This window comes from Fusarium graminearum, chromosome 1 (genome assembly GCF_000240135.3).
Source record: "Fusarium graminearum PH-1 chromosome 1, whole genome shotgun sequence".
Taxonomy (NCBI): Eukaryota; Fungi; Ascomycota; class Sordariomycetes; order Hypocreales; family Nectriaceae; genus Fusarium; species Fusarium graminearum.
The window spans coordinates 6441965-6469760 of record NC_026474.1 but is presented as its reverse complement, the minus strand read 5'-3'; the positions used below and the strand labels follow the sequence as shown (position 1 = coordinate 6469760).

The following is a 27796-nucleotide window of genomic DNA, read 5'->3' as shown; positions in this document are numbered from 1 at the left end:
CCGTGACCAAGAAGCAAGTCCGTGCCCTAGTGGAACAACGTCTTCAGACTGAGCTTGTTGGTGAGCGCCGAACATTTATGGATCGACAGATCGACCATGAGCTGGAGAACATGTGATTTGAATATTAGAGAAATTTGGAAATTTGTTACTGTTTTAATACTCTAATCTTGGGTACATAACTTGTGGTGGGTTTACACAGCGTGTCGCAGCAACGTCTTGTACTTGTTCTTGGACAGAGTTTGCTGGCGAAAGGTAGAGCATGATGGAAACATAGGTGTTCTTAAAAACGAGGAAGTGAGAATACTGGCAGGCGTTTTGATGATATTAATGGGCAGAAATGGGAGTCATTCCTTGGAAATTTTATACTATTGGTTTACTGTAAAAATGTTTACATCTCTTATTATCTCTTAATGGTACAACGGCTGGCTGGGACCGCAATTGGTTTTCAAATAACTTATACGTTAATGCTATCTATTGCCAAATTGACTTTATTTGTTGTGCCATTGACTTGTCGGATCTACTGCAGTCTAGTGGGCAGCAGAAAAGTTGGCCTCTCACGTCTCAGGGTATAAAAATAAGTAGTCTAAAAACCCTAGTCTAAGCAACGTAAGCTGGCCTAATGATTTTGTCTCTTATGTTCATAACGGTCGATTTTTCTGATACCCTAGGGCAGTATAGATGAGTGTCAATATTGATTGATATTGTGGTTAGCTTATGGTGGTCTGAAGCTGAGCTTGACAAATGATCAATCATTGAATTATTCTACCTTCTGGCATGTCTTGGCTGATTCTCATGTCGCTGTACTACATTAACTTGTCAAGTCGTTCGCTTACATCCAAAAATGAAGCCAGTAACTACTGCTGCTTATCCAAGTTTCCGACGCCCTTCAAACGCAAGTACACATCTGTTCCCCACCCATACAGGCTCTGTACCGCAATTCCTCCACCAAAATATTCCGCATACGCCCTGCTTAGGGGTAATCCGTAGCCAAGACCGGCGATGGAGCTGCCACCGGTGCTGGCGGTTGATATGGCGCTGAGCCCACCATCATTGCCGTTGGCGTCTCCAGGGAAGTCGTCGACGTCGTCGGAGAAAGTTGTAAACGAGTATGACCAAATATTTGGGGTGACCTCTGGCGGGATGCCGCCACCGCGGTCGCGGATACGGATTGTTACACCCGGAGCGTTGTCATCGAGAGGACGAATGCCGTCACTATTTGTGTCACTTTGTTTGTTCTCTGCCGATGGACTTGTAGTGGACGTCGAAGATTCTTTAGGTAGAGCTGGCTCTGGAGCGATGGTGACGATAACGGGTTCGTTGGACCTGTTCTCGATAGTAGCGCGGAAGGCGTTCTTGAGAAGCTCAGTGACGATGTATTCGAGATGCATAGGCACGAATGCAAAGGTCGTGTCTGGTTCGCCGCGAATGTAGAGAAGGGGCCGTACGCCATAACGGAGCTCGCAAATATCGGCAACGAAACCAGCGCATGATTCAACTATTTGCGCTGGACGAAGAGCTGTGTCAATAACTCCGATATATGAAGGATGTTCGGGACACGGCGTTGGACTCGCACTCGGGTCGAAATGCGGCTGGGAGCTAAAGTGCAGCGCAATGTGTTGTTCTGCAATAAGTCGTGTACCAATTCGCGCGCGGAGGTGCTGATCGAGGAATCGAGTTACCTCCTCGGGAGATATGTATCGTCGACATTCGAGAAAGCCCTTGGCTAGAATGGGGATCGTATCCGTATGCGTCGCCACGAGCTCGGCAAGGACATTGGTGAAGTGCACTTCATCCTCTTGGGTCGAGATCGGCCGTCCTTCGCGGGTCGCGTGCCAGTATGGGAGGAGGATGGACAGAGAGTGGAGGTAGTTGTTGTATATGCGGGAAATGTTTGGATTCGCGACGACGATGTATGGGAGGTTGCGTAGAGCTTGGATACGGTGGGCGAGGCGCACTGGGAGGAGGGAGAGTGCGAAGTTGGCGGAGGAGAGGAGAGATTCGGATGAAAGAGGTGGACGACCGTGTCTACATGTGGTTAGATTTGATTAGTTCATGCAGAGGAAAGTGGTTGTGTTGAAACATACCTCACCAGGTCTGCTAGGCACAGTGGATGTTGGTGTAGACGGGCAAGAGTCGCAATTTCATCATCTGTTACCTTTTGAGAATGTATACTCCGTCTTGATACCGTGCCAGTGCCTATGTTTCTGTAGACCCATTGCGACTGTCTTGGTCCTCTCCATTGAGATATACATCGTCGTAAGCTGGGTTGCGAGTATGACCGGAGAATTACAGAAGCGGTAGGCATACGTTGCCGAATTGACCTTGCGGACGAAGTAATCATAGTAGCATACTGAGCCAGCAGGGCTAGACGCTAAGAAATCTTGTTCCTTTTTATATGCGCCCTTGAAACAGAAGATGCAGTCTATGCTGATCTGTTGATGTATGAATACCAAGCTTGGATGACTCGCCGTGTGTCCGGGGAAATATGTGGAGAAGGTCGGTCGCGGAAGTTGAACGGCTTATCGCTTGAGGCCGGCTTATCGCTTATCACGCGGGCCCGTTGACTGCGGGGTGCTGGGCTTATCTGCTTATACGTCACTGATAGTCGACACTCCCCCACTACCACTTGTGCTACTGGTACTAATCTTTTAAGCTCCCGCCTTTTGAGGGGTCTTTTTTTTTTCTTGCTCATGGGAAGGGGACATTGTATAGCAGTGGCGTTGGGCTCGGCTGATATGGGTTTAGTCGTATCATGGGAGAGAAATGCTGAGATAATAGATTCTTATTTGTAGAATTGGAACAGTCTTGTTTTCGCCCAAGACGAGCAGCTAAATGATGTCCAGACTCAATCCGAGTACTGACTGGGAACACAAGGTAGATCTAAGGGACGTGACTTGCAATGATGTAAAGATATCCTTACACGATTCATTCACCACCCAACAACCTCCATAGGCAATCAATACCTCCAGTAAACCTTCGAGCCTGAGACATGGGTAGGGTTGGAAGGCCCTGATAATATCGAGGAGCCCCCACAAAAAAGAAACATGACTCGAGTGGAGGGGTCCGTCTTCGGAGCTGGAGATACTATTCTAAGGTTCTGCTCTGCCCGCACCTTTGCCGACTTCCATTCTGCCCAATATCAACTTTTGGGTCCATCTCTCGCACTTGCCTATTCAGGTCGCATTTTGATACCAAGAAATCATCACAATGGCTCCCGAACGTGTTTGCCTGTAAGTCATCCAGCTACTGTCAAGTCAATTGGTAGGTAGATAGCTAACCCAATTCAGTGCCTACTCTGGTGGTAAGTTGAGCAAGCTTCAACATGAGGCCATAGCTTCAATGCTCACGATACAACAGGTCTTGACACCAGCACCATCCTCCGATGGTTGGTCCTCCAGGGCTACCAGGTCGTCTGCTTCCTTGCCGACTGTGGTCAGGAGGAGGACTTTGACGCCGTCAAGGTCAAGGCTGAGAAGCTCGGCGCTGAGCGCATGATCATCCTCGATGTTCAGCAGGAGCTTATCGACGAGCTTGTCTGGCCTGCTGTCCAGTGTACGTCCGGCCCCTTTCGTTCTGGCTGCTCAACAGCTTACTAACACTCGAACCCTACAGGCAATGCCATCTACGAGGACCGATGTAAGATGCGATGTCCGACTCATATATCATAATCCAACTAACATGGATAAGACCTCCTCGGAACCAGTCTTGCTCGCCCTGTCATTGCTAGGGCCATGGTCAAGGTCGCCAAGGAGCACAACTGCACAATTCTCAGCCACGGATGTAAGCGAAGCGACCTCTTGCTTAATTTGAGAGCTGGCTTTCTACATGGATAACTTGCTAATATGGGTTTCCTATCTCTTTAGGCACTGGCAAGGGTGTAAGTTGTTCAATTCCACCAGTCAAGTTTATCATGCTAACTAACTTTTACAGAACGAGTACGACTCTCTTTTCAACACAGTTTTGGCATAGTACTTACATCTCTCTAGTCAAGTTCGATTCGAGCTCGCATGGAAGGCTTGCGACCCTACCCTCAAGGTTCTCGCCCCCTGGCGCATGCCTGAGTTCTACAACCGATTCGCGTTCGTCACTACCCCCAATTACTCGTTCGCGATCAAACTGACCACCGTATAGTGGACGTGCCGATCTGCTCAAGTTCGCCTCCGAGCAGAACATTCCCGTTAGCTCTACCCCCAAGGCCCCTTGGTCTATGGACGACAACATCATCCACTGCTCTTACGAGGCCGGTGTAAGCTTCCCTGCGATTCTCAGATGTTCCGTGTACCATATTGACCATTCCAGATTCTCGAGCAAACCGAGCTTGAGCCCCCCAAGGACATGTGGAAGCGCACTGTTGGTAAGTCGGGTTTGCACACCACTAGGACCAGTGGATGCTAACACCCATCTTAAGACCCCATGAAGGCCCCCGATGAGCCCACCCCCTTCGTTATTCACTTCGAGCAGGGTGTTCCCGTCAAGCTCGAGGTTGCAGGCAAGACCATCACTGGATCTCTCGAGATCTTCAAGGAGGCTAACGAGATCGGCCGAATCAACGGTATTGGACGTGTCGACATTGTCGAGTCCCGATTCATTGGTGAGTACACATTGGATATGAATGATCTGAACGTCAACTGTATCATTTGCTAACAATATTTAGGTCTCAAGAGCCGAGGCTGCTACGGTATGTGACGAGATTTGGCTCAGTCACTTAGAGACACCACTAATATCAGTTCCATAGACACCCCCGGTCTCACCATCCTCCGACAGGCCCACATCGACCTTGAGGGACTTGTCCTTGACTCCAAGGTTCGAGCCATCCGTGACCGTCTTACTCAGGACTGGTCTGCCTGCATCTACAACGGTCAGTTATCTTAAGCCGAACTCACATATAACACCGAGTCCTGATGTTCTGACACCCAAACAGGCATGTACTTCAGCCCTGAGCGTGAGCTTGTCGAGCACGCCATCAAGTTCTCTCAGCGCCAGGTTGAGGGTAAGGTGAGCCTTGTCGCCTACAAGGGCAACGCCTACGTCGTCGGACGATCCAGCGAGACCTCCAACCTCTACTCCGAGGACGAGAGCAGCATGGACACCCTCGACATGAACTGGACTCCTCAGGACACCACCGGCTTTATCGCCATCCAGGGTATCCGCCTCGAGAAGTACGGCGCCAGGAAGATCAAGGACGGCGAGCCTCTTGCCCCTTAGAGTTGAAGTGGGAGATGAAAACAAAACTCAACTCAACTCGTATTGTACAGCAGTTCATTCTCGCGTTTAAAGACATACCAAAAATACCAATACTGTTAAATTATCTAAACGTGATGCCCACGATCATGGTTGTCATGCTTTGAAGAAGTTGAACCGTTTGTTATCCGGTGAGATATGTGTACCCGGTCATTATGAGCCTAACCTGATGTTGCCATCCTAGCTGATACAACGCTCCAGCCTGCAGGACTCTGATTCGTGATGAAGAGTGCAAGGTGGAGGCTCGGAAGAGAGAAGAGAAGTAGACGGTCAGTTCACCAGGTATATGGTCGACCGAACCTCAACCGAACGGACAAGGATGACAATCCTCACACGAGCAGCCCTAGGATTAATTAATGCTTGACAACGGCACTTGATACCCGTAACGGCAGTATCTGCTAATGTACGAGGATCATTTGTAATAACAGGTAAATAACACAACCAGCCGTTACTATTACATCGGCCATGACGGCAGCTAGATAGCTAGCTAGGTTCACCTGCATCAAAGATTCAAAGCTGCCTGCCTACCTAGACTACATACTGCATACCTAGTCTTCCTCAATCGACCCACCCCTAGTTGTGGCAACGGAACGGCCCTGTTATAAGTGCACGTCCATTTACATTTACACTTACACTTACAACCAAGGTCTACATCTTGTAATTGACACGATATAAATCCAATCCCTCATCGATTGAGCCGTTAGATCGTCTCCAGGATACCATGCCCCGCCCAGCGGACACCTACACACACGATCAGGTATGTATCATGCAAGCCCATGGCGTCTCGGAAGAATAGTAGTTAATGTCCCAGTTTCGACGTGGAGGGCGGCAGGGAATGGTCAAGAATTGGCACCAATAAACCCATACAACGCCACTGGTAGGAGTGCCTTTGCTGACTCTTACGGTTTTGACAACTCGAATCTCGATTTGAGGCCAGATCAAAAAGTCCCTATCATGCAACGGATAAGATCAACGCTTGACATGAGCAACACCAACCTCCCGCAATTTGGATTGGTGCCCGGCCACATCCTGATCTGATGGTCAGTCATCTGTCAAATCATCCTCCAAGCGGAACGGTGCCAATCGGTCCCTGTTCACGTCCTTCACCATCTCGTACATCTCAACGCCCAGAACCGCCTTCGTTAGCCCAACACTTACTGGGCCAGTCTGAGGATTTATTGACCAATGCTGTTCAACATAGCTTCTTGGCGTATGTAGGCTCTGGATCGCTGAGTGAGAACGACTTCAATCAATGGCTGGCCCAGATTGGATACATTTCACGATCACTTGTGCCTTTCACCATAGCGCTAATAGGCAAGATCCGTATACCAGAAACCGAGAATCTGGAACACAACTCAACGTTTCGGTGTCTGGACCTGCTTTGCTCTGCAATAACTAACATGAAGAAAGAGCTGGGATTCCTTGAAGCTACCAAGCGCGAGTATGGACTCGAAGTGGGCTTGGATGAACTGAGGCTAGCTACCAAGAGCTTTATCGGTTTGTTCAACAGTGCATCCTGTGCATCTACCACATTACTCGGGGGCATGGTATTGCTATGGGCTGCAAGATTTTAAGCTACTTCATGGCTGATGCTTGACTTGACTGCAGGCTGACCTGACACGCGTTCAGCTCCTCTACAGTTCCTTCTCACCATTTCATCAGTCAGTGCAGATGCGGAGCCCCGGGTATTACGACTCGGTATCTTTTCTAGCAAACCGATCATGTTGCCAAGAAGCAGACAGTTCGACTTCACTCTCGCCGCGGCTGTCAACTGGGCCACCACGTCACGAGCAACGATGTTGTCTTCGTAGATATCCTGACAGGGAAAATTGTCGTACATCCATCCATCGCAGATGTCGTCGTATGTTGCGCAAGACCTATCATGCGGGGTTACTTGCGAGCTGGAGTGGACCGTAGAGAGTCTGCTTGAACAGATCAAGTAGTAACAAGTCGATATCATGGCACATGAAGGTCTTGAACTCCAGCAAATTGCTCAACGATTCATAGGCTGGTCGGAAGAAGTCGAATCAGATGCACCAGACATGCGAGTCAGCATGGTGAATCACACAAAGGCGCAAAAACAGACTATGCCATTGGGGTCTACGATTTTCGAGCGAGTGGCTGTGGAGCTGAGAAATTCTTACGCATCTGTTGACTTTGCCATCGAGTCTGTCGAACGGGAGGATAGTTCTCTGTCGTTGGGCGTGGCATATGCTTCGGACCATTTCTGAGCAGTTGGCAAGAACATTATCAGACGGCTTCCAGGCAGCTTTGCTGGATACCATTGAAGATCCAGGATGCAATATCAGCCATCTGCATAACATACTAAGAGATTCGGCGATGAAACAATAGGAGCATGGCCAGGGGTTACAGGACAACAGAGAGGAATAGACCTGGGAGGTGATAGTCGGGGAGATGGGTGCGGTAATATTATCTTAGCTCAAGCTCGAATTTCCTTTAATATATATGTCTATCTATTTTGCCTTTGTACCCCTGGTGATACGACTTTACTGCAATATTGTCATTTGATAATCGCTACCTTGTCACACGTGACCGAATAATACCTCCTTCGTAGACTTGCTCATATGGAAAGGCCAGGACCAGAATTAGAAGTTTACTCATGTATCTCAAGATCAACAACTAAAGCACCAGAGACTCTTGAAAATTCAAGCATATTTGACTTGTCATAACGGCTCTGACATCGAATACCTAGTATATCTCTCGCGAGGTTGCAGTCGACCTCAAGCCTCGATCTGGCGGGGTTGCGGGGTCATGATGAGCTCTTGTAGAGCTCACCCCGCTTCATCGGCTCACGGCATTAGTTACAAGGGGGAGAATGTTAGCAGGTTCAGTACTACTGTGAAAATAGTATTTCTGTCGAGATGTTTGTTATCATGATGAAAAGACGAGGCCTTGGATAATGGGCAGTTTAATAATAATTATATTCCAGAACGCCAGTGCAACAGAGCTCGAGATAATCTATTGGATGTCGCCCATCTCTTCTAACGCATTCCTGAAATCTACTGAGTCCTCATCTCGCCGTCGGCCTCGACAGTCTTAATATGCTCGTGGCTCTCGAGAGTTTGGATGCTATCCTCGGGGAACTCGACGCTATTATCAATAGTTAGCCTTCCATCGATCATGTAATAGGAACCCTTGTCAACATACGCAAAGCCCTTGATGAGGCTGTACTCGTGTGTGATCTTGCCGCCCTGGTCCTTGGCGTGCTGCTTGGCACTATGTGATGTTAGTATCTGAAAACTCTCCTGTTAAGTGCAGTCTGGTACGTACGACTGGACCTGCTCGTCGGACGCGTCGTCCTTGCAAGTAATCTAGAAAGAGGCTGTCAGCTCATAGCCCACATGTGAATAACGTCTGGGGTGGTCCTCACGATGTAAGAAGGCATGTTGGATATAGTTGTTTGATGAAAGTGTTGGTTTCTTAGGATTGTTGTATATGAAGCTTTCAAGTTGCTTTGGCTGCGGATGTTGCGAGTTATAACCGTCAGTGGTTGGGCTGAAGCGTGACCATCCAACCTGTTTCGCCAGCAGGCAGGCCAGGCGCTGGCAGGTCTACGTAGCTCTTGTGCGATAGGTAGGTGATTAGCATCCACTTCGCTCTGCTGGTTTGCTAGATACCAATGAATCACGCTTCCCCTCCTTTTACAACTGCCCATTTCAGTAACTTTCTTGGTGGAGAGACTGTGCTTGACTGTTATAGGGTAAACTCGCGTCTTACAGCTTGTGAATATGACGCAATCCCTGAGACCAGTGTGTGACGTCGGCATATTTCTGAATGACAGTAATGACGCGGTTTCTAGATTACAAGGTGTAGCTTGTGTTTTGATGAGATCTGAACTATGGTTTGGTGTGTTTACTAAAACTGTATGTGGCCAAGTAGAGAGCGAGTTGAAGCAAGGTGAAGTGAAATGCTGCAGTGGCCGTGTTTCATGTCTACACCTTGATCGATAATGTCTTGTTGAGACGTTCCAAGCTATGGTTATATAAATACCACGCAGTCCATAAAACTTGTGAACCAGGAAAAAACAAAGTATAGTTGACCGTTTTTAGTATTTGGGAAGACTACAAGTATATGAAGACTCAAGTAAAGAGACACAGAGGATATGATAGCAATACAGGGTAAGTAGACTCTCCATGATGCCCCTCATGATCTCGACGATCCCCCACTTTATTATGTACTGTAACCGAGCAGCGCTTGTTGACGGGCCAGAAGTTTGAAGTTTGAGAAGTGAGTGACGTAGACGATAAAAGATAAGAGATAAGAGATAACCCTCATGATAACCTTAACCCATCTGCTGCAGCTCTAGTGACCAAAGTAGCTTGGCATTGTGTTGATCCTGGCGAATCCTCAGAGCAGACATGATGAGTGACAAGGAACCCAAAGCGTCAATTCGCACCAGAGAGAGAAGTACACTTTGACAGTTTGCTTGTACCGAATGGGCGAAACTGTTGGAGCGTTGTTGTTTGTATTCAGCCAGTCAGATACCATCGCGACTATTATTGTGGGGAAACATAAAACATCGCATTCGTATTCGGGCCCGGGGACCAGAACAAGCATTCAAGCTTAAAGGAAATGAAGTCGGCATTATGGGTAAATAAGTCGGCCTCTTTTTATTGCCGGGCCATAGATGGACCCCGAGAGCATACTCGTCAACGCACGTGAGCTATTGTTTGCATCAGTGACAGTCTACTTGGCATACAGATACAAGGCAGTGCTGGGATGAACCAACAGCTGAACTGGCTGAATCTCAGCATTGCCCTCACATGACTGTATCAATTGACTCCAGTACAACGCCTACCCGCGTTTTGAGTTGAAAGGTTTGTCAGTCAAAGTTTGAATGATATATCCGAATATTCCCAGATAAACGAATACGCCGTATCCACGTAAAACCGTTCCTCGGTGAGGTGTGGAACCCCCGGATGATCGCGCGGACTAGAGGCGGACCCTGGAGATGAGCCTTTGTCAGCGGTATTTTAACTGGTTGTGTCCCTGACCTTATAAGTGTAAAGAGAACAATGGCGGTTGATGTAGCATACAACGAGGTGGATGGGGGTGTACAGCTAACTTTCGAGCCCTGTCAGAATTTCATTGCGATCAGTTGTGGAAGCTCTCATGACTTTTTGATACAATGCCGATAGATTAGTACTTGGGAGGCATGTATCCAATGGCCGATTCATTAACATATGTATATGCGTATCGGCCGACATGATCCATGACCCTAAGCGACCAGATCAGAAACAGCCAGGGCAGGGTCTAAGCGGTTTGCTGTCCAGATCTCATCCCCAGATACGATGCGCATTGGTCCAACAGTCCGTCCTATAGATTACTCCAATGGCGCATACATGAGGCCAGACCGGACACAGCCGATGACTTGCCTTTGTTGAGAGCCTTGCATCAGACTATCAAGCACCTCAATGGCACAGTAACGATTCCATGAGGCTCAAGGCTTAAGGGGAGACATACGACCAAGCAGATTTGTAATGCTACTAATAATCAGCCAGCCTTGTCCCGAATATCAAGCTAGGGCCCGCTTAGATCTGTGACGGAAGGCGCGGAACAAGGCGAGGCGGTGGACTTTGCAAAGAGAATATGCGAGTTTTAGTTAATTGCTAGCAGGGCTGGCTATTCCCTACATTGTACGGATACGATCATGGATGGTGGAGTCTCCCAACACACAAGACACGGCATTCACTAATGTTTTGGTGTTTTCAATAGTAGCGCTTTGCTCTCTGTAAGTGAATCACAGTCACGCGCGACATTCCATATCTGAACACATACCGACAAGACGAATTGGAGGGTTCAATGATGATAGCGGTGAAAGTAAAAGTGATAATACCAAAGTATTACCAGCAACAAAAGCCAAGAAGTAGCCTGCTTGTTTTCCAGCTTCAAAAAAGGTGAATGTTAGCTACAACCAGTCAGTCTCACACCAGACAGAGCTTGACATTCGGAGACTAAACTACTCTGGGAAATCAAGTGGTGCCAGCTGGGCACTTCCAACGCCAAGATTGGCACCAGTCAAAGGGGACTCTAATATGAGGGACCCAGCAGAAAAAAAAAAAAGAGATGGGAAATTGACATATAGACGTGCACCTGTCTCTCATCATCTTGTATAATGTAGATCTATCAATGCCTGAATAAAGTGTTAGTACTATCTACTCTCTAGAGTATTCATCGATAATAGGTAGTTTTGGAGAAAGAGTTTGTAGTCTGGTGCAGCTTGGTGCAGCCCTTTAAAGCTTATTATACCCCCCTCCATCTCTAATCAATCAATCACGCTACAGGCGCACATCACATCTAATCTGTCGCTCCTCTCACACCCTGTTCAAGAGCATCACCTTTTGAGACGGAGAGCCTCGACAAAGCCTGCAGGACAGACAATGAATAGTGAAGAGTAATTAGAAACCACATAGAAACATCCACTTCTTCCATTGGCTCCATACACGCACTTAATTAATCAAAGATTCATCAATGACTCTGTCGTCATGGTAAATCTCCGCTCATTAGCGAGCTCGTTCCCGTTAATCGCCCACGCCCTGACCCTTGATCCCGGGGCCCTCTTTTTATTTTTTCTAGCCAGGTTCTGTCTTGTCACGTCTCTTCCCCTGTAATTGATGGGCAAGGAAGGGCGCTGAAGTGATTAACTAAGTGGTAGTTACGCGGACATAGCTGCTATGCAGACGAGAGGCGTCCAGTCTGCGGGTCGGTCACTGGCAAAAAACAAACAACCTAGATACAAAGACAGTCATTGAATGGACGACCAATTACTAAGGAACCTAACATTGGACCTCCCCGACTTGGAAAGAAATACAACATCCACTTCCCCTGCTTTTACATAGGTCCTCTTCTCCCCGTCCCTTCCCTTCCTTCCCTCCCTCTCACTCTCCTTACCCTCCCTCCCTCCTTTACCTTTCACCCAACTCCTCCTCAGTCGCAAGGAGTATTCAGTTGTTGTGAAGGACTCAACAACTAGCAACACACTTGGTTGCGACTTCGAATTCGATTGCGACGCGACTCACTCCAGCGACTCTAATCAGACTCGTCCTGTCGCCGCGCAAACACAATGGAGGCAGTCAATTCCACCACCAGCGGCTTTTCGTCCGTCCTGGCCGGTACAAAATACGCAAATGTCAACATCCCTCCCCAAATCGACTATGTTATCGAGGCCGTCTCCAATGCCGGTGTCTGGACTTGGGTGTTTACTCTCGTCGCCCTGTGTATCGCTTATGATCAGAGTATGTTATCTCCGCGGGTATTGGGTGTTACAACACTAACCACAGCTTCGGTATAGTTGCCTATATCGTCAGGAAGGGTCCTATCGTCGGTCCCGCCATGAAGATTCCCTTCATCGGCCCATTCCTCGATTCCATGGACCCCCGATTCGACGGTTACCATGCCAAATGGAGCAGCGGTCCTCTCAGCTGCGTTTCCATCTTCCACAAGTAAGTTCACCGTTGAAGAAAAAAAACTGTTCAAACGGCCATACTGACATGTAGCTCCTTAGGTTTGTCGTTATCGCTTCCACCCGCGACATGGCTCGCAAGGTCTTCAACTCGCCCGCTTATGTCAAGCCCACAGTCGTCGACGTTGCTCCCAAGCTTCTTGGACACGACAACTGGGTTTTCCTCGACGGAAAGGCCCATGTTGATTTCCGCAAGGGTCTCAATGGCCTTTTCACCCGCAAGGCTCTCGAACTTTACCTGCCCGGTCAGGAGGAGGCTTACAACACTTACTTCAAGCACTTCCTCAAGATGACCAAGGACGCTGGCGGCAAGCCTGTTCCTTTCATGCATGAGTTCCGTGAGGTCATGTGTGCTGTGTCTTGCCGCACTTTTGTTGGTCACTACATTTCCGACGAGGCCGTTACCAAGATCGCCGAGGACTACTACCTCATCACCGCTGCTCTCGAGCTTGTCAACCTCCCCGTTATCCTCCCTTACACCAAGTCTTGGTACGGCAAGAAGGCTGCTGATATGGTCCTGGCCGAGTTCTCCAAGTGTGCTGCCAAAAGCAAGGTTCGCATGGCCGCTGGTGGTGAAGTTACCTGCATCATGGACGCCTGGATTCTTTCCATGATCCAGTCTGAGCGCTGGCGCAAGGCCGAGGAGAAGGGCGAGCCTCATAATGTCGAGAAGCCATCTCCTCTCCTCCGCATGTTCAACGATTACGAGATCTCCCAGACCATCTTCACCTTCCTCTTCGCTTCCCAGGATGCCACCAGCAGCGCCGCCACATGGCTCTTCCAGGTTACCGCCCAGCGACCCGATGTCCTTGACCGTGTCCGAGAGGAGAACATCAAGATCCGCAACGGTGACCCCAACGCCCCCCTCACCATGGACCAGCTCGAATCTCTTACCTACACCCGCGCTGTTGTTCGTGAGCTCCTCCGATGGCGCCCTCCCGTCATCATGGTTCCCTATGTCACCAAGAAGGCTTTCCCCCTGACCGATGACTACACCGTTCCCAAGGGTAAGTCCAACAAAAAATTGCCTCTGTATCATTGACCACAGACTAACTTTTAATCTTCATAGGCTCCATGTTGATTCCCACCACTTTCATGGCTCTCCATGACCCCGAGGTATACGACAACCCTAGCCACTTCGACCCCGAGCGATACTACAGCGGCGACGCTGAGGAGAAGGGCTCCAAGAACTACTTGGTGTTCGGTACTGGACCTCACTACTGCCTCGGCCAAGTCTACGCTCAGCTGAACTTGGCTCTCATGATCGGAAAGGCCTCTGTCATGCTTGACTGGAAGCACCATGCTACCCCCAAGTCTGAGGAGATCAAGGTCTTTGCCACCATCTTCCCCATGGTATGTATACAGTCATCCGCCAGATCTCATAACAGCAACTAACTTGTAACAGGATGACTGCCCTCTTACCTTCGAGGAGAGAAAGTGGTAAGCGGTACCACGTGATTTATTCTTGAATCAGGAATAGATACCGCTCTTGGCCATACTTTCGACGTTCCTGATGCCCTCACAGCCGGTTTCACCAGTTAAAGGCATCTGATGAGGAACTTGTTGAAGATAAGCGGCTGAGGGACATGGCTGTGAAAGGCCGGTTTCTGGGGAACAAAAACAAACTGGACTCTGGACTTCCAGCAATAATTGGAAGAGATCCCGGAGATGCAGTTTGAAGAGCAATGCAGCTCTTTGAACGAAAAGAAGAGACATGATGGATATCAGTTTTAATACCTATTCTCGGTGTATATATATATTGGCAGCCCGAGGGCTTTTGAGATGAATGGGTCATAGAGATGATTGCCATGATTACAACATGGCATTTGGACAGCGAAATGAAAAATAATACAAGATCAAGATACAAGATGACAGAATGACTGGTGTTCTGTTTCAACGTCAGCCCAAAGGATTCACGATCACGCTACTGCTCTGTGAGCATAGCCACAAATGATTTGCCAATTATAGTGATTCCTATATTATCTAGGTATGAACTCGGAAGAACGTAGATTCTGGCATTCGGAATGAAACTGTTGGCTGCCCTCTAGATACAGTGCCGGTCTCGTCATGGCATTTTTATCAATCGGTACATCCCCACTCGAGCTGCCGAAGTGACGGTCCTTAGTCAGGCAACTTAGCTTAGTTAACTTGGTATAACCCAAGATTCACCATTTTGAACCTCAATACAGCCTCACCCTCAAGCCAATACATAACGGACCAACATGGCGTCTCGTCGCGCCCTCTTCTCCTCAGCTTTGCGCGCCTCAGCTGCCGTCCTTCCCGCACGGCCTATCTTCACAATTGCTGCCTGCACAGCAAGACCCTCGCTAGCACCGCGAGCATTTGCGCCCTTTGCTAGGTCGTTGCGAAGCTATAGTAGCGAAAAGAAAGACCCTGAAAAAGAAATCAAGAAATGGGAGTTTGACGAATTAAAAAAGCTCGTGGAAGATGGCTCTCATGACAATATAGTTATTGTTGGTATGCTTATGCCTTCCATCTATACGTATACAATACACATACTGACATTGTGTTACAGATGTCCGAGAGCCATACGAGCTCTTCGAGACGGGCAAGATCCCCGGCGCGATCAATATTCCCATCACAACGGCAGTGCAGAGTTTCCATATTCCCGAGGAGGACTTTGAGGAGATGTACGGCTTCGAGCGACCTCCAAAGGATAAGGAGCTGCTGTTTTACTGCAAAGCTGGCGTTCGCGCAAAATCGGCCGCGCACTTAGCTCAGCATGCTGGCTGGACGAAGGTGAGCGATTATCCCGGGAGCTGGTTGGACTGGGCGGCGCAGAACGGGCCAGTTGAGGGTGTCAAGCGGCCTTAGGGATCAATTGCAAGTCATGAAAAGGGAGGGAGACAAGAGGGAGGTAAAATAGTGATCAGATAAAAGCGCCTTCTAACTTATTGTACAAACAATGCCAAAACGATATGTTTCCCCAAAACTCCGTTTTGGTTACACTGTGGCTACAGTTGGGGCCAAGGACATATTCTCTAACGTGTCATTCAAACCCTTATATCCATCCCATCATATCTTTTAATCAAATTCTCTGAACCAGTCCCTTAATCACCCTTGCTCTTGTCTGGTGTGCTAGACACGGGGCTGCCATGAGCAAAGAAGAGGATCTTGATAGCAAGCGACAGTCCAGCGTGTAGCAGCACAACAACAACCAACAAAACCTTGCTGACCTGGCGATCCGTGGCGCTGAGAACAGGATACAAGTTGCGCAGCAGGAACGCGACTGAGATGCCGAAGCCAACACCGACAAAAACCCAATTGAGAATCGAAATAGGCGATGAGCTGATAAGGGCCACAGGGATCCAGATGAGGTTAGAGTAGCCGTACAGAGCCCAGCACTCGAGCAGGTTGGCGGATTCGCTGCCGAAGTATCGGAGGGCAAGGAAAAGACCCATGGGGATAAAAAGGGTGTAGCCATAGATGAGGCCAGCGGCGCCTGGTTCCATGTTAGTGCGCAACTCTCACAGAACAGTGTTATGCGTATACATACCACTCAATAGCTTGAAATCGTAGAGGAATGGTCCCTTGCCTGTATCAGACATATACTGGCTGATGGTACCTCCCAGGAAAAGAATCAGGACAACCGTTGTGGCGATCCAAAACGGTCCGTATAAATCAGGGTTGCCTTCGAGAACATCGAGGAAGTTGGCCCGAGGGAAGAGAGCAGCCCAGCAGCGGGACAGGACAGCAGAAGTATCGACATCAAAGAACTGCGCATAAAAGTTCATGCTCCAGAGGAAGCGCTTAGATGATCCTGAGCCGCTCGAAGCTGTGGCCGGCGCGGGAAGACCGCTGCCGCCAGAGGGAGGCTTGCGGGTGTTGGGATTTGTGTCATTGAAGTTGGACGTATGGAATTCGAGGTCTTCTTGGAGATCGGTGTGGCCGAGATCACCCTAGGTATCATGTTAGTTTGACTGTGTGGGCGTACGCAATGTGGTGTTGCTGAACATCGTCGCAGAAGCTTGATGTAGCTAGAAGGGCCTGTGTACCTCATCGTCAACGTCGACGACAGCGTCGTATCCTGAGCCAGACATTGCGGAAACTGGTAATCAATCGTTGGATTGTTTTGAGTTGATATAGCGAGCGACTGGTTCGTGGTTGGAGATGTGTACGTGGTTAAAAACGAACTGCGCTATAGCAAGGGAGGGTAAAGTTGCAGTTACTTGTCACAGGACACCGTCAGCTCCAATTGGGACAGTTTGGCAGTTGTCGTAATTCAGGAGCGCGCGCAGCGTGTCAAGCTCGGCTACCGAAGTTTAAGCGCCGCCTCATGATTTACGGTCTTTGTCTTATCACAACCCTGGGAATGATTATCAGTGGGGCCCAAGAACATGAAACACCCTGCAGCGCGAGGGATAGGTTTAACTGCTCCAATTGATGCATCTTATGTGTTGCAGGAGAAGTTGTCTACTGAGGCATGCACGATGCGATGATCGCAAAGCGTGCTTCTTTATAACCCTCCAATTCTGTGGCATTTATTTCTACAGAGTCAGGAGGCGCAAAGCCGAGCTCCTTGCCCACAACCACGGTCATTTCGATGCACAAGCATTGTTCCAAGCTTGAATGCTGTTTATTTCTTTTGAGGGGTCTGGCCGGGACACCTTCCGGCACGGCACATCGTCATATGGGCATCATCTAGAATGTATTGCCGGAGCTGCACATGCTATTTTAATAAAAAACCAGCCTCGTGTGAACAAAAGAAAGCTCTCCTCTGTCCTCGCCATCGACCCCCAAATGCCAAATCCCAGACGCCACATCCATGAAGTAATCGTTTATTTGAGCTTCTTCTTAGGTCGGAGCTGGTTGGTGTGACCACACTTGCGCTTACGGCAGTTGGTGGCACGGGGAGGGAGACGGGCCTGGTAAAGACAGTTAGAATCCGGTGCGCCCTGCGCGAATTGAGGTTCGACATACGTAGCACTTGCGGCAGATCATCTTGTCGCAGTTGAACTTGGAGGCAAGAGCCTTGAGCGAAGGCTCAATGATACCACCACGGAGACGGAGGACCAGGTGGAGGGTAGACTCCTGTATAGGTTGTAAGTATATCTTCCCGTCATTTCCCCATTCATGTTCCTGGGGTCGCAATCGCATTTCGGATCCCACGCACCTTCTGGATGTTGTAGTCGGAGAGGGTTCGGCCATCCTCGAGCTGCTTGCCGGCGAAGATCAATCGCTGCTGATCCGGGGGGATGCCCTCCTTGTCCTGGATCTTGGACTTGACATTGTCGATGGTGTCCGAAGACTCGACCTCGAGGGTGATGGTCTTGCCCGTCAGGGTCTTCACGAAACTGGATGGCGCTGTTAGTACACGAACGGAAAGAGGCGAATTTTGTCGATATTTCGGAATCGGCGGGTTCGAGCTTACATCTGCACTACATTGAAAGTCAGTATTCACGTCTTCACCCGTTTATTTGCGGCCACAAGTAGGGGGTATACTCACTCTTGACTGATTTCTGTGACGGTGACGATGTGAGGATTGGAAAGCCGACTTCCTTTCTGCGTGCAATATTGGTGGGGCGAAAGGGAAACGAGAGGGAAGGAAAGCCCTAAGGTGGATGTGTCACGTGCATCGTCGCACTTGCCTGAATTTATGGTCGATAATAATTGAGGGGGGGTGGATCCATCATTTAGCACTCATGATATCATGCCCTGCCAGTTACTTCTTTCCCTCAAAGCTTAGGCCACTCGAGGTGTAAGTCAAAAGAAGCAGGTGGTTGGATAATGTTATTATTCTTGATACTGTTATAACATCTCCTCATCTTCTTTGCGTTGAGCCATTTGCCAACCAAGTATTTTCTGTTCCAACATGTAAACCGCCTGTACTGCTTCGTCTAGCGACAAGCCTGATATGTGACCTTTGACAACTTGTTAGCTTTGAGGACTTCTGAAATGTGTGAGACTTACTAGCAGCTTTATACAACGCCTGCGCTGTCTCGCTTAAGTCAGCTACTGAACGGAATGCTTCATATTGCGGCTCCAACATAGTTCCGTCCTTTTGTTCAGATCCTTCTTCTCCAGCGATTATGATAGCCCTCCCCAAGATCTGTCTGATCTTATGATCGTTGTCCTTCTCGGTGTTCTCTGCTGAAGGCGTTTCCGGGGGCGGAGCACTCTCTGAAGGAAAGAATCTTGTGACTACCGAGTCATCTACCAGTTGTCAGTGTGTATCTCTTGACGTACTCGGACAACATACTCTTCTTGTCAATTGTACTGGCAATATGAGCGAAGTAATCGTTGAGCTCCTCTGCTGTCATGGAGGTGACTTGATCCACCGTGATCTTCTCGAAGTTTGGATCCTTCCCAGATGCTTGTGATGGATCTATCAACTCATGAATGCTTTTCTGCCACTTTGTCCAGTCAAATCTGATATTGGGCTCGGCGCCGGCGACTTGGAGTAAAGGAGCGTGGCGCCCCAGTGGAAAGCACAACTTTGCAGCAACAAGAACAATCGAGATGAGGAGAATCTCAGGATAATCAATGTGAAAGCGTCGCGACTGTTCGATTGGCAACTGGAAGGAGAAGCGCATCACTGATACTATACTTTTTGCGGTGACAAGTGCTTCGACTACAACACAGTTAGCACATGGAGACCACGTTCCTAGAAGAAGAACGCACCTGGCAAGCTGAGCTGTCTGACAAAATGAACCAAAGTCGGCGTTTCGTTGACAGCAGGGAATATCATTCCATAGTTGTAATTATACGATAGCGCAAGATCTAGGACTGCATTGTGCAAGTCGATGCCCTTGAGAGACGAGCGAAGGGGTAGCTTGAGCGCTCTTGTATAAGAAGACGGCAATCGATCCTGCATTTCTTGCGGTAGATCATAATACTGAGAATTATTAGCACATGAAGAACATTTATACAATACGACTTACCGATCGTTTGTATGGTATCCGTCCTGCATTGGCCCAAACACACAGCTCGCCGATGGCTGTAGGTATTCTGAGCAGTAAGCACCCAAGATAGCACAAAGCCAGAGTATCGATCATCCTGGGCATTGGCCAATCTGGATTCTCCTCTGGATTCCAGCTCCTGGCTCTTGTTTGCTGTTTCTTGAGCGTGCATTCTTTGCTCTTATCGTCAACTGCAGGTTGCGAACTGAACATCGCTAGACCCTCATCTTGTTCTGTCTCTTGCTGCGTCTCTCCTCCCACGGGAAGCGCACCACCGCCGCGGGTGCGAAGATCCCAAAGGTCTCGGACCACAGTCTCAAGTTCCTCTCGATGGCCTTTGCTCTTTATGAGCCATAGAAGTTGATTTCTTAAGATTAGCTGCAGGCTTTCGAGAAAAAGATTCCTTCCTGCTTGACCAGTGAGATGTCGTAGCTCTTTTTCTTTGACTTCCTTTTCCTTTCTGGCCACCCTTCCGAGGTTCCCGGCATCTACCTCGTCACCTATGTCGAATTGAATAAATCCCTGTTTGGTTGTATCAGCCGATGAATCTTAGACGCTGACAATATCGTGCCACGCACCTCAACTTGGTGACCGTTGGAGCAGAAACGCAGACCATTCTCCAGATACCATCGCCGGGCACCGCATTCTGGACATCTTTCACCACGAGGAAACTTGCGAAGATCCCGTCTTTCGTCCATGATTCGGATAGATTATATCATTTCACTGTTAAATGAGGGTTGCTCTTCTCGAAATCCGACCAGTCAGTACAAGGCAAAGTGATCTGGGTCGTGATGTTTGCACAGACAAAAAAAAGTGGTCAAAGCGAAGCTAAAACATAGCAAAGCCAGTGTAGCATATTATTTGTCGGTTTGTCGCAACCGAGAATTTGCTAGTAACATAACGTGTAAGTAAGACAACGAAATCATGCTTTATCTATTGTCTATTCATACTTCAAATCAGACTCCCAGTTGGGACGTTTCTTAATACCGACGGTTTGTTTACATTCTCTTTTAAGTTTACATTAAACACAGCAACATGAGTATTTTGTCCTTCGTCCTATATTGACACATCGACAGATTTGAAATAAAGGTCATCATGATAGATTATCACAAAATGAATTCACGTCACCAAAAAGACAGATGTAATCGATCAACTCCAAAGCTCTCCCATTTTTCGTCATTTAATTGCTGCTACGTATCGTGACATGATGGTATTCGCAGCTTGTGAGCCAGGAACAAAGGAAAACATTTTCGAGCCTGAGGCTCGGTTGCGAAGGGTTGCCGTATATCATAACAACAGGCAACCCTGTCCAGGTAGGGTCCTTCTGCACGACGCCTACCCATGGCCCATGAATATTGATGCGCCAAATGTCCATCAAAACAAAAAAGATCCCCTGATCCAGATCATCTTTTGATGTAGATCCCCAGGGGCCAAGTGCCATTAAGGTAGGGCGTGTATCAAGGGTTAAATGATTTAGCCCTGGTTAGGAGCCTCCTTGGCCTCCATAGCGCACTCCTCGCCCATAGAGGTGAGGACAATGACGTCTGGAAATCATGGTCAGTCTGTCGTTCATATCAAAATCAGCAAGCTACTCACTGGTGTCCTTCTCCTCTTCCTTGAAGAGCTTGGTGATCTTCTGGCCAACCTCGTTGTCGGGAAGGGGAACATCGTCCTTGGTGTCACCGTCGTCGGTCATGAGGGAGAGGAAACCATCGTCGGAGATGTCGAGCTTGGGAACTTGTTAGTCGACCCAATAGAGGAAACAACAGGGGCTAGGCTCTCAAAGGAGGGGTTCTTCCTTTGTGGAGCGGGGCAAGGGTTCACACACAAGCTGGTACTCTCGGCGGCTGACGTTGGGGACGTCCATGTTGTGAGTAGAGGGAGAGAGATCCTCGTACTTCTTGCCAGTGAAAATGTCGGTAGCGACAAGATGGACCTTGGCGTGACCGTGCTTTCCAGTCTTGGAGGTGGACATGTCGACGATCTTGCAAGGGCGGTTCTTGATGACGACGAAACCGTTCTTACGCAGAGCAGAGCACTGCATAGGGTAGGTGAGAGACGCGCCGGCATCGGCGGAGTCGAAGGTCATCTCATGCTACAGCAGGCACGGAAGAATCAGCAAAATTATTCATTTTTGGTTAAACAATATAATCGTGTTGTTGTGGTGCTTATTGAAGCTCAGAATGAGGACAAAAACCACGATGCAGCATTGTATCGTGGGGCACAAATCGCAATGCGGGGTGAAAATCCCCAGGCGAAAAATGGGCGCAGGGCAGACTTCGTGGGCGCGTGCGCTTAGGTCTCGAGACAATGCTATGCGGGCAGACATGAACTCACCTCGTTGTCGTTGGGGGCGGACATTTTGGCGGTATTGACAAGAAATCGAGGGTCTTGAGGAGAAAGGAGTGAGGTTGAGGAGAAGAAAAAAAAAGCTGAAAGTGGTGCTTAATAGTGGGATGGAGAAGGGAAGAAGGAGGAAAGGGCCCAAGTCGAAAAAGAGGTAGAGGGGGGGGCAAGAAAAGGCGAGAGGCCCTCGACGGAATTTTTTTCTCAAGGTTGTGATTGGGCGTTACTGGGTGCAGCAGTGGAGTGGGCACTGTTTTTTCAGGCTGCCCGTCTGTGGATTGGATGGACGGACGCTACCGACGGACAAGAAATTAGCAGCCCAGCCAGCTTAGATTGGGTTACAGTAGCATAGGTAGCTCTTGGTTTGTGAATTGATTGACTTTGATCCAAACATCAGGTGGATTGAGGTCCATTCAGGCCCTTTGTTTGAAGGAGGGGCTCGGTCTAGAGCCTTGATGAAGCTCCATTTATTGCTACCTTTTGCCCCTCGCCTTTAACCAGCCAGGTATTCGACCCCTCCTCGGACTACCTACAGTGGAGGGGTAGTCTGCTTACAGGGCACTTATCCGCTGCGCACAAAGATCGAGCGGGGTGGAGCGGAACTGGCAGCTTCAGATTTTGATACATTGACTTAAGTTGTCGCCTTGCCGATCAATCCAGCAGATACGGATACATGTGTGACACAAGCTTGCACCACCAAGGTTTGCTCAAGTTCAACATCAACGTCTGGATTGTAACTGCTACGCGTGATTAGCAAGAACCTTGATGTTGTCTTCCGACAGTGACTAGAAATGATCACGAGGCGCAGAATAGGTGTCTTTGGACTGGCTGTTTATGTCCATAAGCCACCCTATACGGATGGTTGTAAGGCATCTAGAACTACATAACGCATGGCTGCCAACTTCAAATGCGCAATGCGAACAAATACAACTCTCATACAAAGTGATACTGTACTCCCACTTCTAACACGAGGTCATGATTAACATACAAACTTCCGGATTGGTCAGGGTTTCATGGTGAATGCACTCCAAGCTCTTGCTTGCATGCAGCACAGTGCATCCGAACTACACACCTACTAATACCAACCCTGCTACAGTAAGTAGCACAGTTAGCTCTGGGCGACAGAAAGTTAGATGCTACTCGACAAAGACACAAAATAATATAGTCACTTTGTGCCACAGTAGACTAGCCCTCCCGTCTCTTGTTTTTTGTATCCCAAGCTCTCGACCTCAATTTCTACTACCGTCTTACACCGTCATGCTATGACTACTGTACCTACTACCTATTACCTAGTAGGTACTGTTTCGCATGGGAGGCCTCTACTTACAGGTTTTGAAGACCCCGCAAACCATACAAGCTGCAGGTTTTACCCATCACATTCTCCGCGTCGACTGACCTAAACTCTTGTTGTTGGTATCCGTACCTCGGGTGTCAGTTTTCCGATACCCCACCAATTTCCAAATATAGAATCCAATTCAGTTTAGCCACACGAGGCTGGGCTAGTGCATGCGCTAGCTCGACGCGACCAATCACTTTATACCTGACACTTTCAAGTCAATGACTATTGACAGCCTCGCGTTGCAAGCTGGCCAAGCTGACCCTCCTCTTGCATTGACTCAATATTGATTTATCGCCAATACGTTCGACAACAACGAATAACGCCATGGTATTGAACTCGAGTTCCGTATACGCTAATTAATCACCCTTTATCGAATTACCGCGCCTTCGTTCTTCCAACGACATGTGGCTCGATCGACTGGCCGGAGGCCCTGCCACCAGCCCCGGACCCTCAACACCTCAACCCGGCGGCAGGCCGTATCCTAAGAGAACCTCGAGTACTTTGAGTCCATATATCACGTCCCAGCGTCCAGGAGTATCTCCCCGTGGATCCTCGCTATCATTGGCCTCCAACGAATCCTCTTCATCACTCCTATCTTCAGCGCGAAGGCCGAATGGGTCTGGCTTGAGGCAGGCCTCAACTATTGAAACGGGACCCGACTCTCTCGAGGTACTGGAAACGCTGTTGGCAGGGTTTTCCAATAATAACGCCCAGACCGAGAAAAATCCCATCATAAATAAGGATGATCTGAGCTTGGAGGCCAATTTTGGAGGCTTGTCATTGAAGGAGCTGGCCGCATCTCAACCCCCTGATACAACTACACCCTACAAACGCAAGCCAAAAACGACAGAAGAGAGTACGTGCTGCGACATAGGGGAAGTAGAATATTTGACTAACTCATAGAAGGCGAGAAAGATAGAGCCAACCTCGAAGACCTTCACCGATCAATAGAAGCATGCGACGACGTTCTCGAATCGGTTGAGCTCAACCTGGCCAACTTTCGCAATGATCTCGCCATGGTCTCCGCAGACATCGAGTCTCTACAAACCCGATCGGCAGCACTGAACAAGCGATTGGAAAACCGAAAGCAAGTGGAAAAGGCATTGGGACCCTTGGTAGAGGAACTGAGCTTGCCCCCTGAAGTCATCTCCAAGATCTCTGAGGGCCACATCGACGAATCATGGGCCAAGATGCTTGCCGAACTTGATCGCAGGTCGAACATGTTCAAAAAGAAGTCTGAAACTGAAATGAGTAATGCAGCAAAAGATCTCGAACCAATTTTGGAGAAGCTTACTCTCAAGGTATGAGGCAATGCGACTTTCGAAAGAATATCATCTAACTTGACCAGGCAATCGAACGCATCCGCGACTTCATCGTGGCGCAAATCAAAGCGCTGCGATCGCCACATATCAACGCGCAAATTATCCAACAACAGAATTTCCTTCGCTTCAAGGAATTGTTTATTTTCTTACACAAACATCATGCAACTCTCGCTAATGAAATCGCCTTGGCTTACATGAATACTATGCGATGGTACTACTTGAACCAATTCTCCCGCTATGAGAGGGCTCTAGCCAGGATCAAATTACATATACTTGACAAGAACGATGCTCTCGGTCATGAGGATACAACTCGCAAAGCCACTGTTCTTTCAAGCAACCGAGCACCAGGACCTCCTCATGATGCCTTTAACCTTGGAAGGCGTATTGATCTTCTGAAAACTAATAACCAGGCCGCCCTCTCATCCTACCTGGCAGAAGAGGACCAAACAACCCACTATCTGGAAGTTCCCTTCCGTAATTTTAATCTCGCGCTCATCGACAACGCAACGGCCGAATATACTTTCATGGCCACCTTTTTCTCGCCTGCGCTGTCTTTTAAGCAGATCTCGAAGAACTTCAACTATATCTTCGAGCCCACCTTCGAGCTTGGCCGGACACTATCCAAGACGCTCGTGGGAGATACATACGATGCACTGGGTCTACTTCTCTGTATCCGATTGAACCAGCATTTCGCCTTTGAGCTTCAGCGCCGCAAAGTCCCAGCCGTGGATGGTTACATCAATGCTACGACTATGCTCCTCTGGCCACGTCTCCAGGTCATTATGGACCGCCATTGCGAGTCGGTCCGACAATTGATCAATGCTATACCATCCAAGCCAAGCCGAGCGGAAGCTGCAAAGCTGTCTGCAGCACCTCACGTTGTGACTCAGCGGTTTGGGCAGCTATTGCACGGTTTTCTGGCCCTTAGCACCGATGCTGGCGATGATGAACCTGTCGTGTCTAGTGTGCGCCGATTACGCTCCGACGTCGAGACCTTTCTTACTCGTCATGCTGAACTATTTGGCGATAAGCGCAAGAGCGGGCGCTTTTTATACAATAACTACTCACTTATCCTTACTATTATCAGCGACGCGAATGGCAAGCTGGCTGATGAGCAGCAGGAACACTTTGAAGAGTTGAAGATTCAGCACCAGGAATCATCGTAGGAAGCCTGTTTGATATGAAAGGATTGGCAGATTCGAGGTTTAATGATGAGAGAGTACTGCATACTCGAGTTCAAGCTTGGGTGTTACGATTGCACATGTTTTGGCACGGCGTTTAGGTTAAGGATATATCGGTCTTGATAGTTAAATAGAGCTTACTGCCTTTTTTGCCATTTAACAAAGACAGACGCAATCTATGTCGTCTAGGTACCAAGAAATTACTCCAGTTGCCAATCGCTATACTAAATATGCTTGTCTTGATCATTCTGTCAGAAACAGTTTTGTGCAAACGCGGACCCTGTATTTATCGTGCGAAGAAGGACGCGATGCGGCTGACCAGGCTTGGGTTGCGTCGTAGGTAGAAAGCCAAGGCTCCAACAGCGAGGGCCATCCCAACAGTCCTTGCTGGTCGACGGTAACGCCAAAGAGCCAGCTTTACGCGGTCACGAATCTCCTGCCAGTGGACTTCATCAACCTGTTTGTCAAAAAGTACAGAGCCCTCATGCAGGCTTTGTTTCGCACATGCTTCAATATCACGAGCCGTTTTGAGGGCACTGTATTTTGATATTTGACGCCAATAACTCAAAGTGTCTGGGGGATGGGCCTCAAAAAGAGCAGCTGACTTAATGATCAGATCATCCAAGTCCATTTTCGTAGGTACTTTGCCAAGAATAACGTGTAGCATGTCGGGCTCGTCAATCTCGAAGATCTCATTTCGACGGTCGAGGATGATCTGTGCAAATACGTAGACAGAAAATACGGGCTCCCGGGCAAGGAAGACATCAAACAGCCGGGCGATGTCTTGATAAGCCTCGATGTTGTGAGCATACATCGTCAGGGTACCCGCCAACGCGTAGAAGGGCTCAACACCAGCGAGGTGCCGCCGAAGTTTCGGATCAGCAGCATTGAGGATATCAGGGAGAAGACGGAGCTGAGCGGTCGTTGGCCCAAAACTAGGCAACATGAAATCCCTTATTCTCAATACTGACAGTCGCGCAAGCACGCGAGCTCTCCATGCTGGTGCCAGCACTAGCAGTAAGACCTGAGAAATGTCATGGTAACCCTGGAAGTAACACAGGTAAGGATGGCGACGGAGAACCTCAGTGATGAGAGATGAGAGCTCTGATTTGCGGAGGCTTAGCTCCGCATCAGACTGATCTATCTCTGCATTAGCTTTATGAACATACCGTGGAAATTGAAAAAAGGAAGGTCATACTGTTAGGGTAGTAGACGAAGGAACGGTTGACGTCAAGCTGAACCTGGTCTTCATCCCGGTGGCGGGGTAATCCCTTCCAGTCCCATGAAGCATTATGCGGTGATGACGGATCCTCTTGATCATCTGATGGAGCATTGAGACCTAGCAATATGGGCCCTGCAAGATGTTGTTAGTCGGGATAGATTTGTGTTGAGAGGGATGGGCACGTACATGCTCGCCTCCGCAGGGTGTCGGACAAGAATCCACCATGTCCTTCAGCTAGAGATCTGAGGCGGCTAATGTCTTTCCATTTGCATGCTTCGATGATTTCAGAAGCTTTAGGGTTGGACATGATATCGGGTTCCTGAGAAACATCATCGCTAGTATTGGCGTTGGTGCTGCTGCTAGTCTGGCTGGCATACAAAGGCGTTTGGCGATCGAATTCTTGAGAACTATCCATGGCGGGGACCAACATAAGCCCAGAGATAAGAGCGTTAAACAAGGCAGAATAGGGGTGCAAGGCAAAGGATGGATGGATGGGAAGGGATGAATATCAGATAGAGATTCACACCACAACCAAGGCCAAGCAAGAGACAGCTGAGAGACAGAACAAGCCGTGGCTGTTCCCTTGGTGAATGACAGATATATTATTGGACAGTCTTGAAACCCTTGCTTTTCTTTTCCTGTGATGACTGCGTAGAAACAAGGGGTTTTCGTTTTTTCGAGTCACTTGATGAATGAGAAGTCTTAGGCAGGAGAATTGGTGTAGCTTGTCTGCTCCCTGTTT

General features: G+C 48.7%; 13 protein-coding genes across 13 annotated transcripts in view; 5 read left to right on the top strand and 8 right to left on the bottom strand.

Moving 5' to 3' along the window:
- The window catches only part of FGSG_12039 (chitin synthase 6), a gene marked incomplete at both ends in the record, with an annotated part of 5305 nt that extends 5049 nt beyond the window's left edge, over positions 1 to 256 (top strand). Inside the window, one exon of the mRNA XM_011319518.1 lies at positions 237 to 256. Coding sequence (XP_011317820.1) covers positions 237 to 256 — 20 coding nt within the window. The remainder of the gene's footprint in view (positions 1 to 236) is intronic.
- A 598-nt stretch (positions 257 to 854) lies between these two features.
- On the bottom strand, positions 855 to 2341 carry FGSG_01963 (uncharacterized protein; the record flags this gene model as incomplete). The annotated part of the gene is made up of 3 exons (XM_011319517.1): positions 855 to 2025; positions 2085 to 2148; positions 2308 to 2341. The coding sequence occupies 3 exons, from the start codon at positions 2339 to 2341 to the stop codon at positions 855 to 857; spliced, it is 1269 nt and encodes a 422-aa protein (XP_011317819.1).
- Positions 2342 to 3138: 797 nt separating this feature from the next.
- FGSG_01962 (argininosuccinate synthase) lies at positions 3139 to 5314 on the top strand. The gene is made up of 14 exons (XM_011319516.1): positions 3139 to 3230; positions 3288 to 3301; positions 3358 to 3552; positions 3613 to 3636; positions 3688 to 3780; positions 3864 to 3877; positions 3931 to 3935; positions 3987 to 4079; positions 4132 to 4246; positions 4300 to 4354; positions 4409 to 4591; positions 4655 to 4678; positions 4736 to 4858; positions 4922 to 5314. Exons 1-14 carry the CDS (start codon positions 3208 to 3210, stop codon positions 5203 to 5205), a joined length of 1245 nt encoding a protein of 414 aa, XP_011317818.1. The 5' UTR covers positions 3139 to 3207; the 3' UTR covers positions 5206 to 5314.
- A 1176-nt stretch (positions 5315 to 6490) lies between these two features.
- Positions 6491 to 7489, bottom strand: FGSG_12038 (uncharacterized protein; the record flags this gene model as incomplete). The annotated part of the gene is made up of 3 exons (XM_011319515.1): positions 6491 to 6801; positions 6856 to 7163; positions 7386 to 7489. The coding sequence occupies 3 exons, from the start codon at positions 7487 to 7489 to the stop codon at positions 6491 to 6493; spliced, it is 723 nt and encodes a 240-aa protein (XP_011317817.1).
- A 664-nt stretch (positions 7490 to 8153) lies between these two features.
- FGSG_01960 (uncharacterized protein) lies at positions 8154 to 8730 on the bottom strand. The gene is made up of 4 exons (XM_011319514.1): positions 8633 to 8730; positions 8533 to 8573; positions 8410 to 8478; positions 8154 to 8352 (listed from the first exon to the last, which is right to left on the bottom strand). Exons 1-4 carry the CDS (start codon positions 8645 to 8647, stop codon positions 8262 to 8264), a joined length of 216 nt encoding a protein of 71 aa, XP_011317816.1. The 5' UTR covers positions 8648 to 8730; the 3' UTR covers positions 8154 to 8261.
- A 3552-nt stretch (positions 8731 to 12282) lies between these two features.
- FGSG_01959 (cytochrome P450 61) lies at positions 12283 to 15252 on the top strand. Its single transcript, XM_011319513.1, has 5 exons — positions 12283 to 12497; positions 12554 to 12704; positions 12767 to 13731; positions 13794 to 14077; positions 14130 to 15252. Exons 1-5 carry the CDS (start codon positions 12326 to 12328, stop codon positions 14166 to 14168), a joined length of 1611 nt encoding a protein of 536 aa, XP_011317815.1. The 5' UTR covers positions 12283 to 12325; the 3' UTR covers positions 14169 to 15252.
- On the top strand, positions 14947 to 15559 carry FGSG_01958 (uncharacterized protein; the record flags this gene model as incomplete). Its single annotated transcript, XM_011319512.1, has 2 exons — positions 14947 to 15202; positions 15261 to 15559. The coding sequence occupies 2 exons, from the start codon at positions 14947 to 14949 to the stop codon at positions 15557 to 15559; spliced, it is 555 nt and encodes a 184-aa protein (XP_011317814.1).
- A 69-nt stretch (positions 15560 to 15628) lies between these two features.
- Positions 15629 to 16929, bottom strand: FGSG_01957 (uncharacterized protein). The gene is made up of 3 exons (XM_011319511.1): positions 16741 to 16929; positions 16242 to 16644; positions 15629 to 16187 (listed from the first exon to the last, which is right to left on the bottom strand). Exons 1-3 carry the CDS (start codon positions 16783 to 16785, stop codon positions 15796 to 15798), a joined length of 840 nt encoding a protein of 279 aa, XP_011317813.1. The 5' UTR covers positions 16786 to 16929; the 3' UTR covers positions 15629 to 15795.
- Positions 16930 to 17170: 241 nt separating this feature from the next.
- Positions 17171 to 18223, bottom strand: FGSG_01956 (uncharacterized protein). Its single transcript, XM_011319510.1, has 5 exons — positions 18192 to 18223; positions 18117 to 18123; positions 17859 to 18039; positions 17666 to 17776; positions 17171 to 17610 (listed from the first exon to the last, which is right to left on the bottom strand). Coding segments are annotated over exons 1-5 (387 nt in total). The 5' UTR covers positions 18193 to 18223; the 3' UTR covers positions 17171 to 17523.
- Positions 18224 to 18804: 581 nt separating this feature from the next.
- FGSG_12037 (uncharacterized protein) lies at positions 18805 to 19005 on the bottom strand (the record flags this gene model as incomplete). The annotated part of the gene is made up of 2 exons (XM_011319509.1): positions 18805 to 18886; positions 18932 to 19005. The coding sequence occupies 2 exons, from the start codon at positions 19003 to 19005 to the stop codon at positions 18805 to 18807; spliced, it is 156 nt and encodes a 51-aa protein (XP_011317811.1).
- Positions 19006 to 20786: 1781 nt separating this feature from the next.
- On the bottom strand, positions 20787 to 22136 carry FGSG_01955 (eukaryotic translation initiation factor 5A). Its single transcript, XM_011319508.1, has 4 exons — positions 21982 to 22136; positions 21473 to 21739; positions 21241 to 21373; positions 20787 to 21188 (listed from the first exon to the last, which is right to left on the bottom strand). Exons 1-4 carry the CDS (start codon positions 22003 to 22005, stop codon positions 21118 to 21120), a joined length of 495 nt encoding a protein of 164 aa, XP_011317810.1. The 5' UTR covers positions 22006 to 22136; the 3' UTR covers positions 20787 to 21117.
- Positions 22137 to 23731: 1595 nt separating this feature from the next.
- Positions 23732 to 25817, top strand: FGSG_01954 (uncharacterized protein; the record flags this gene model as incomplete). Its single annotated transcript, XM_011319507.1, has 3 exons — positions 23732 to 24185; positions 24233 to 24630; positions 24678 to 25817. The coding sequence occupies 3 exons, from the start codon at positions 23732 to 23734 to the stop codon at positions 25815 to 25817; spliced, it is 1992 nt and encodes a 663-aa protein (XP_011317809.1).
- A 301-nt stretch (positions 25818 to 26118) lies between these two features.
- Positions 26119 to 27469, bottom strand: FGSG_01953 (uncharacterized protein; the record flags this gene model as incomplete). Its single annotated transcript, XM_011319506.1, has 3 exons — positions 26119 to 26967; positions 27002 to 27186; positions 27241 to 27469. 3 exons carry the CDS (start codon positions 27467 to 27469, stop codon positions 26119 to 26121), a joined length of 1263 nt encoding a protein of 420 aa, XP_011317808.1.
- Positions 27470 to 27796: the final 327 nt, after the last annotated feature.

Excerpts from the sequence above, each read along its gene's own strand:
- FGSG_01962 (XM_011319516.1), top strand. The coding sequence starts at position 3,208 with ATGGCTCCCGAACGTGTTTGCCT. Across the intron at positions 4,355-4,408 it reads CATGTGGAAGCGCACTGTTG|ACCCCATGAAGGCCCCCGAT; the intron begins GTAAGTCGGGTT and ends ACCCATCTTAAG. Across the intron at positions 4,859-4,921 it reads GTCTGCCTGCATCTACAACG|GCATGTACTTCAGCCCTGAG; the intron begins GTCAGTTATCTT and ends ACACCCAAACAG.
- FGSG_01960 (XM_011319514.1), bottom strand. Across the intron at positions 8,479-8,532 it reads TCCGACGAGCAGGTCCAGTC|TGCCAAGCAGCACGCCAAGG; the intron begins GTACGTACCAGA and ends AACATCACATAG. Across the intron at positions 8,353-8,409 it reads AGCCTCATCAAGGGCTTTGC|CGTCGAGTTCCCCGAGGATA; the intron begins GTATGTTGACAA and ends TATTGATAATAG.
- FGSG_01959 (XM_011319513.1), top strand. The coding sequence starts at position 12,326 with ATGGAGGCAGTCAATTCCACCACCAGCGGCTTTTCGTCCGTCCTGGCC. Across the intron at positions 12,498-12,553 it reads GTGTATCGCTTATGATCAGA|TTGCCTATATCGTCAGGAAG; the intron begins GTATGTTATCTC and ends GCTTCGGTATAG. Across the intron at positions 12,705-12,766 it reads TGCGTTTCCATCTTCCACAA|GTTTGTCGTTATCGCTTCCA; the intron begins GTAAGTTCACCG and ends GTAGCTCCTTAG.
- FGSG_01957 (XM_011319511.1), bottom strand. The coding sequence starts at position 16,785 with ATGTCTGGCTCAGGATACGACGCTGTCGTCGACGTTGACGATGAG. Across the intron at positions 16,645-16,740 it reads TCGTCGACGTTGACGATGAG|GGTGATCTCGGCCACACCGA; the intron begins GTACACAGGCCC and ends CATGATACCTAG. Across the intron at positions 16,188-16,241 it reads CGATTTCAAGCTATTGAGTG|GCGCCGCTGGCCTCATCTAT; the intron begins GTATGTATACGC and ends ACATGGAACCAG.
- FGSG_01956 (XM_011319510.1), bottom strand. Across the intron at positions 17,777-17,858 it reads CCGACTACAACATCCAGAAG|GAGTCTACCCTCCACCTGGT; the intron begins GTGCGTGGGATC and ends CAACCTATACAG. Across the intron at positions 17,611-17,665 it reads TGATCTGCCGCAAGTGCTAC|GCCCGTCTCCCTCCCCGTGC; the intron begins GTATGTCGAACC and ends TGTCTTTACCAG.
- FGSG_01955 (XM_011319508.1), bottom strand. The coding sequence starts at position 22,005 with ATGTCCGCCCCCAACGACAACGAG. Across the intron at positions 21,740-21,981 it reads CCGCCCCCAACGACAACGAG|CATGAGATGACCTTCGACTC; the intron begins GTGAGTTCATGT and ends TGCCTGCTGTAG. Across the intron at positions 21,374-21,472 it reads GCCGCCGAGAGTACCAGCTT|CTCGACATCTCCGACGATGG; the intron begins GTGTGTGAACCC and ends CAAGTTCCCAAG.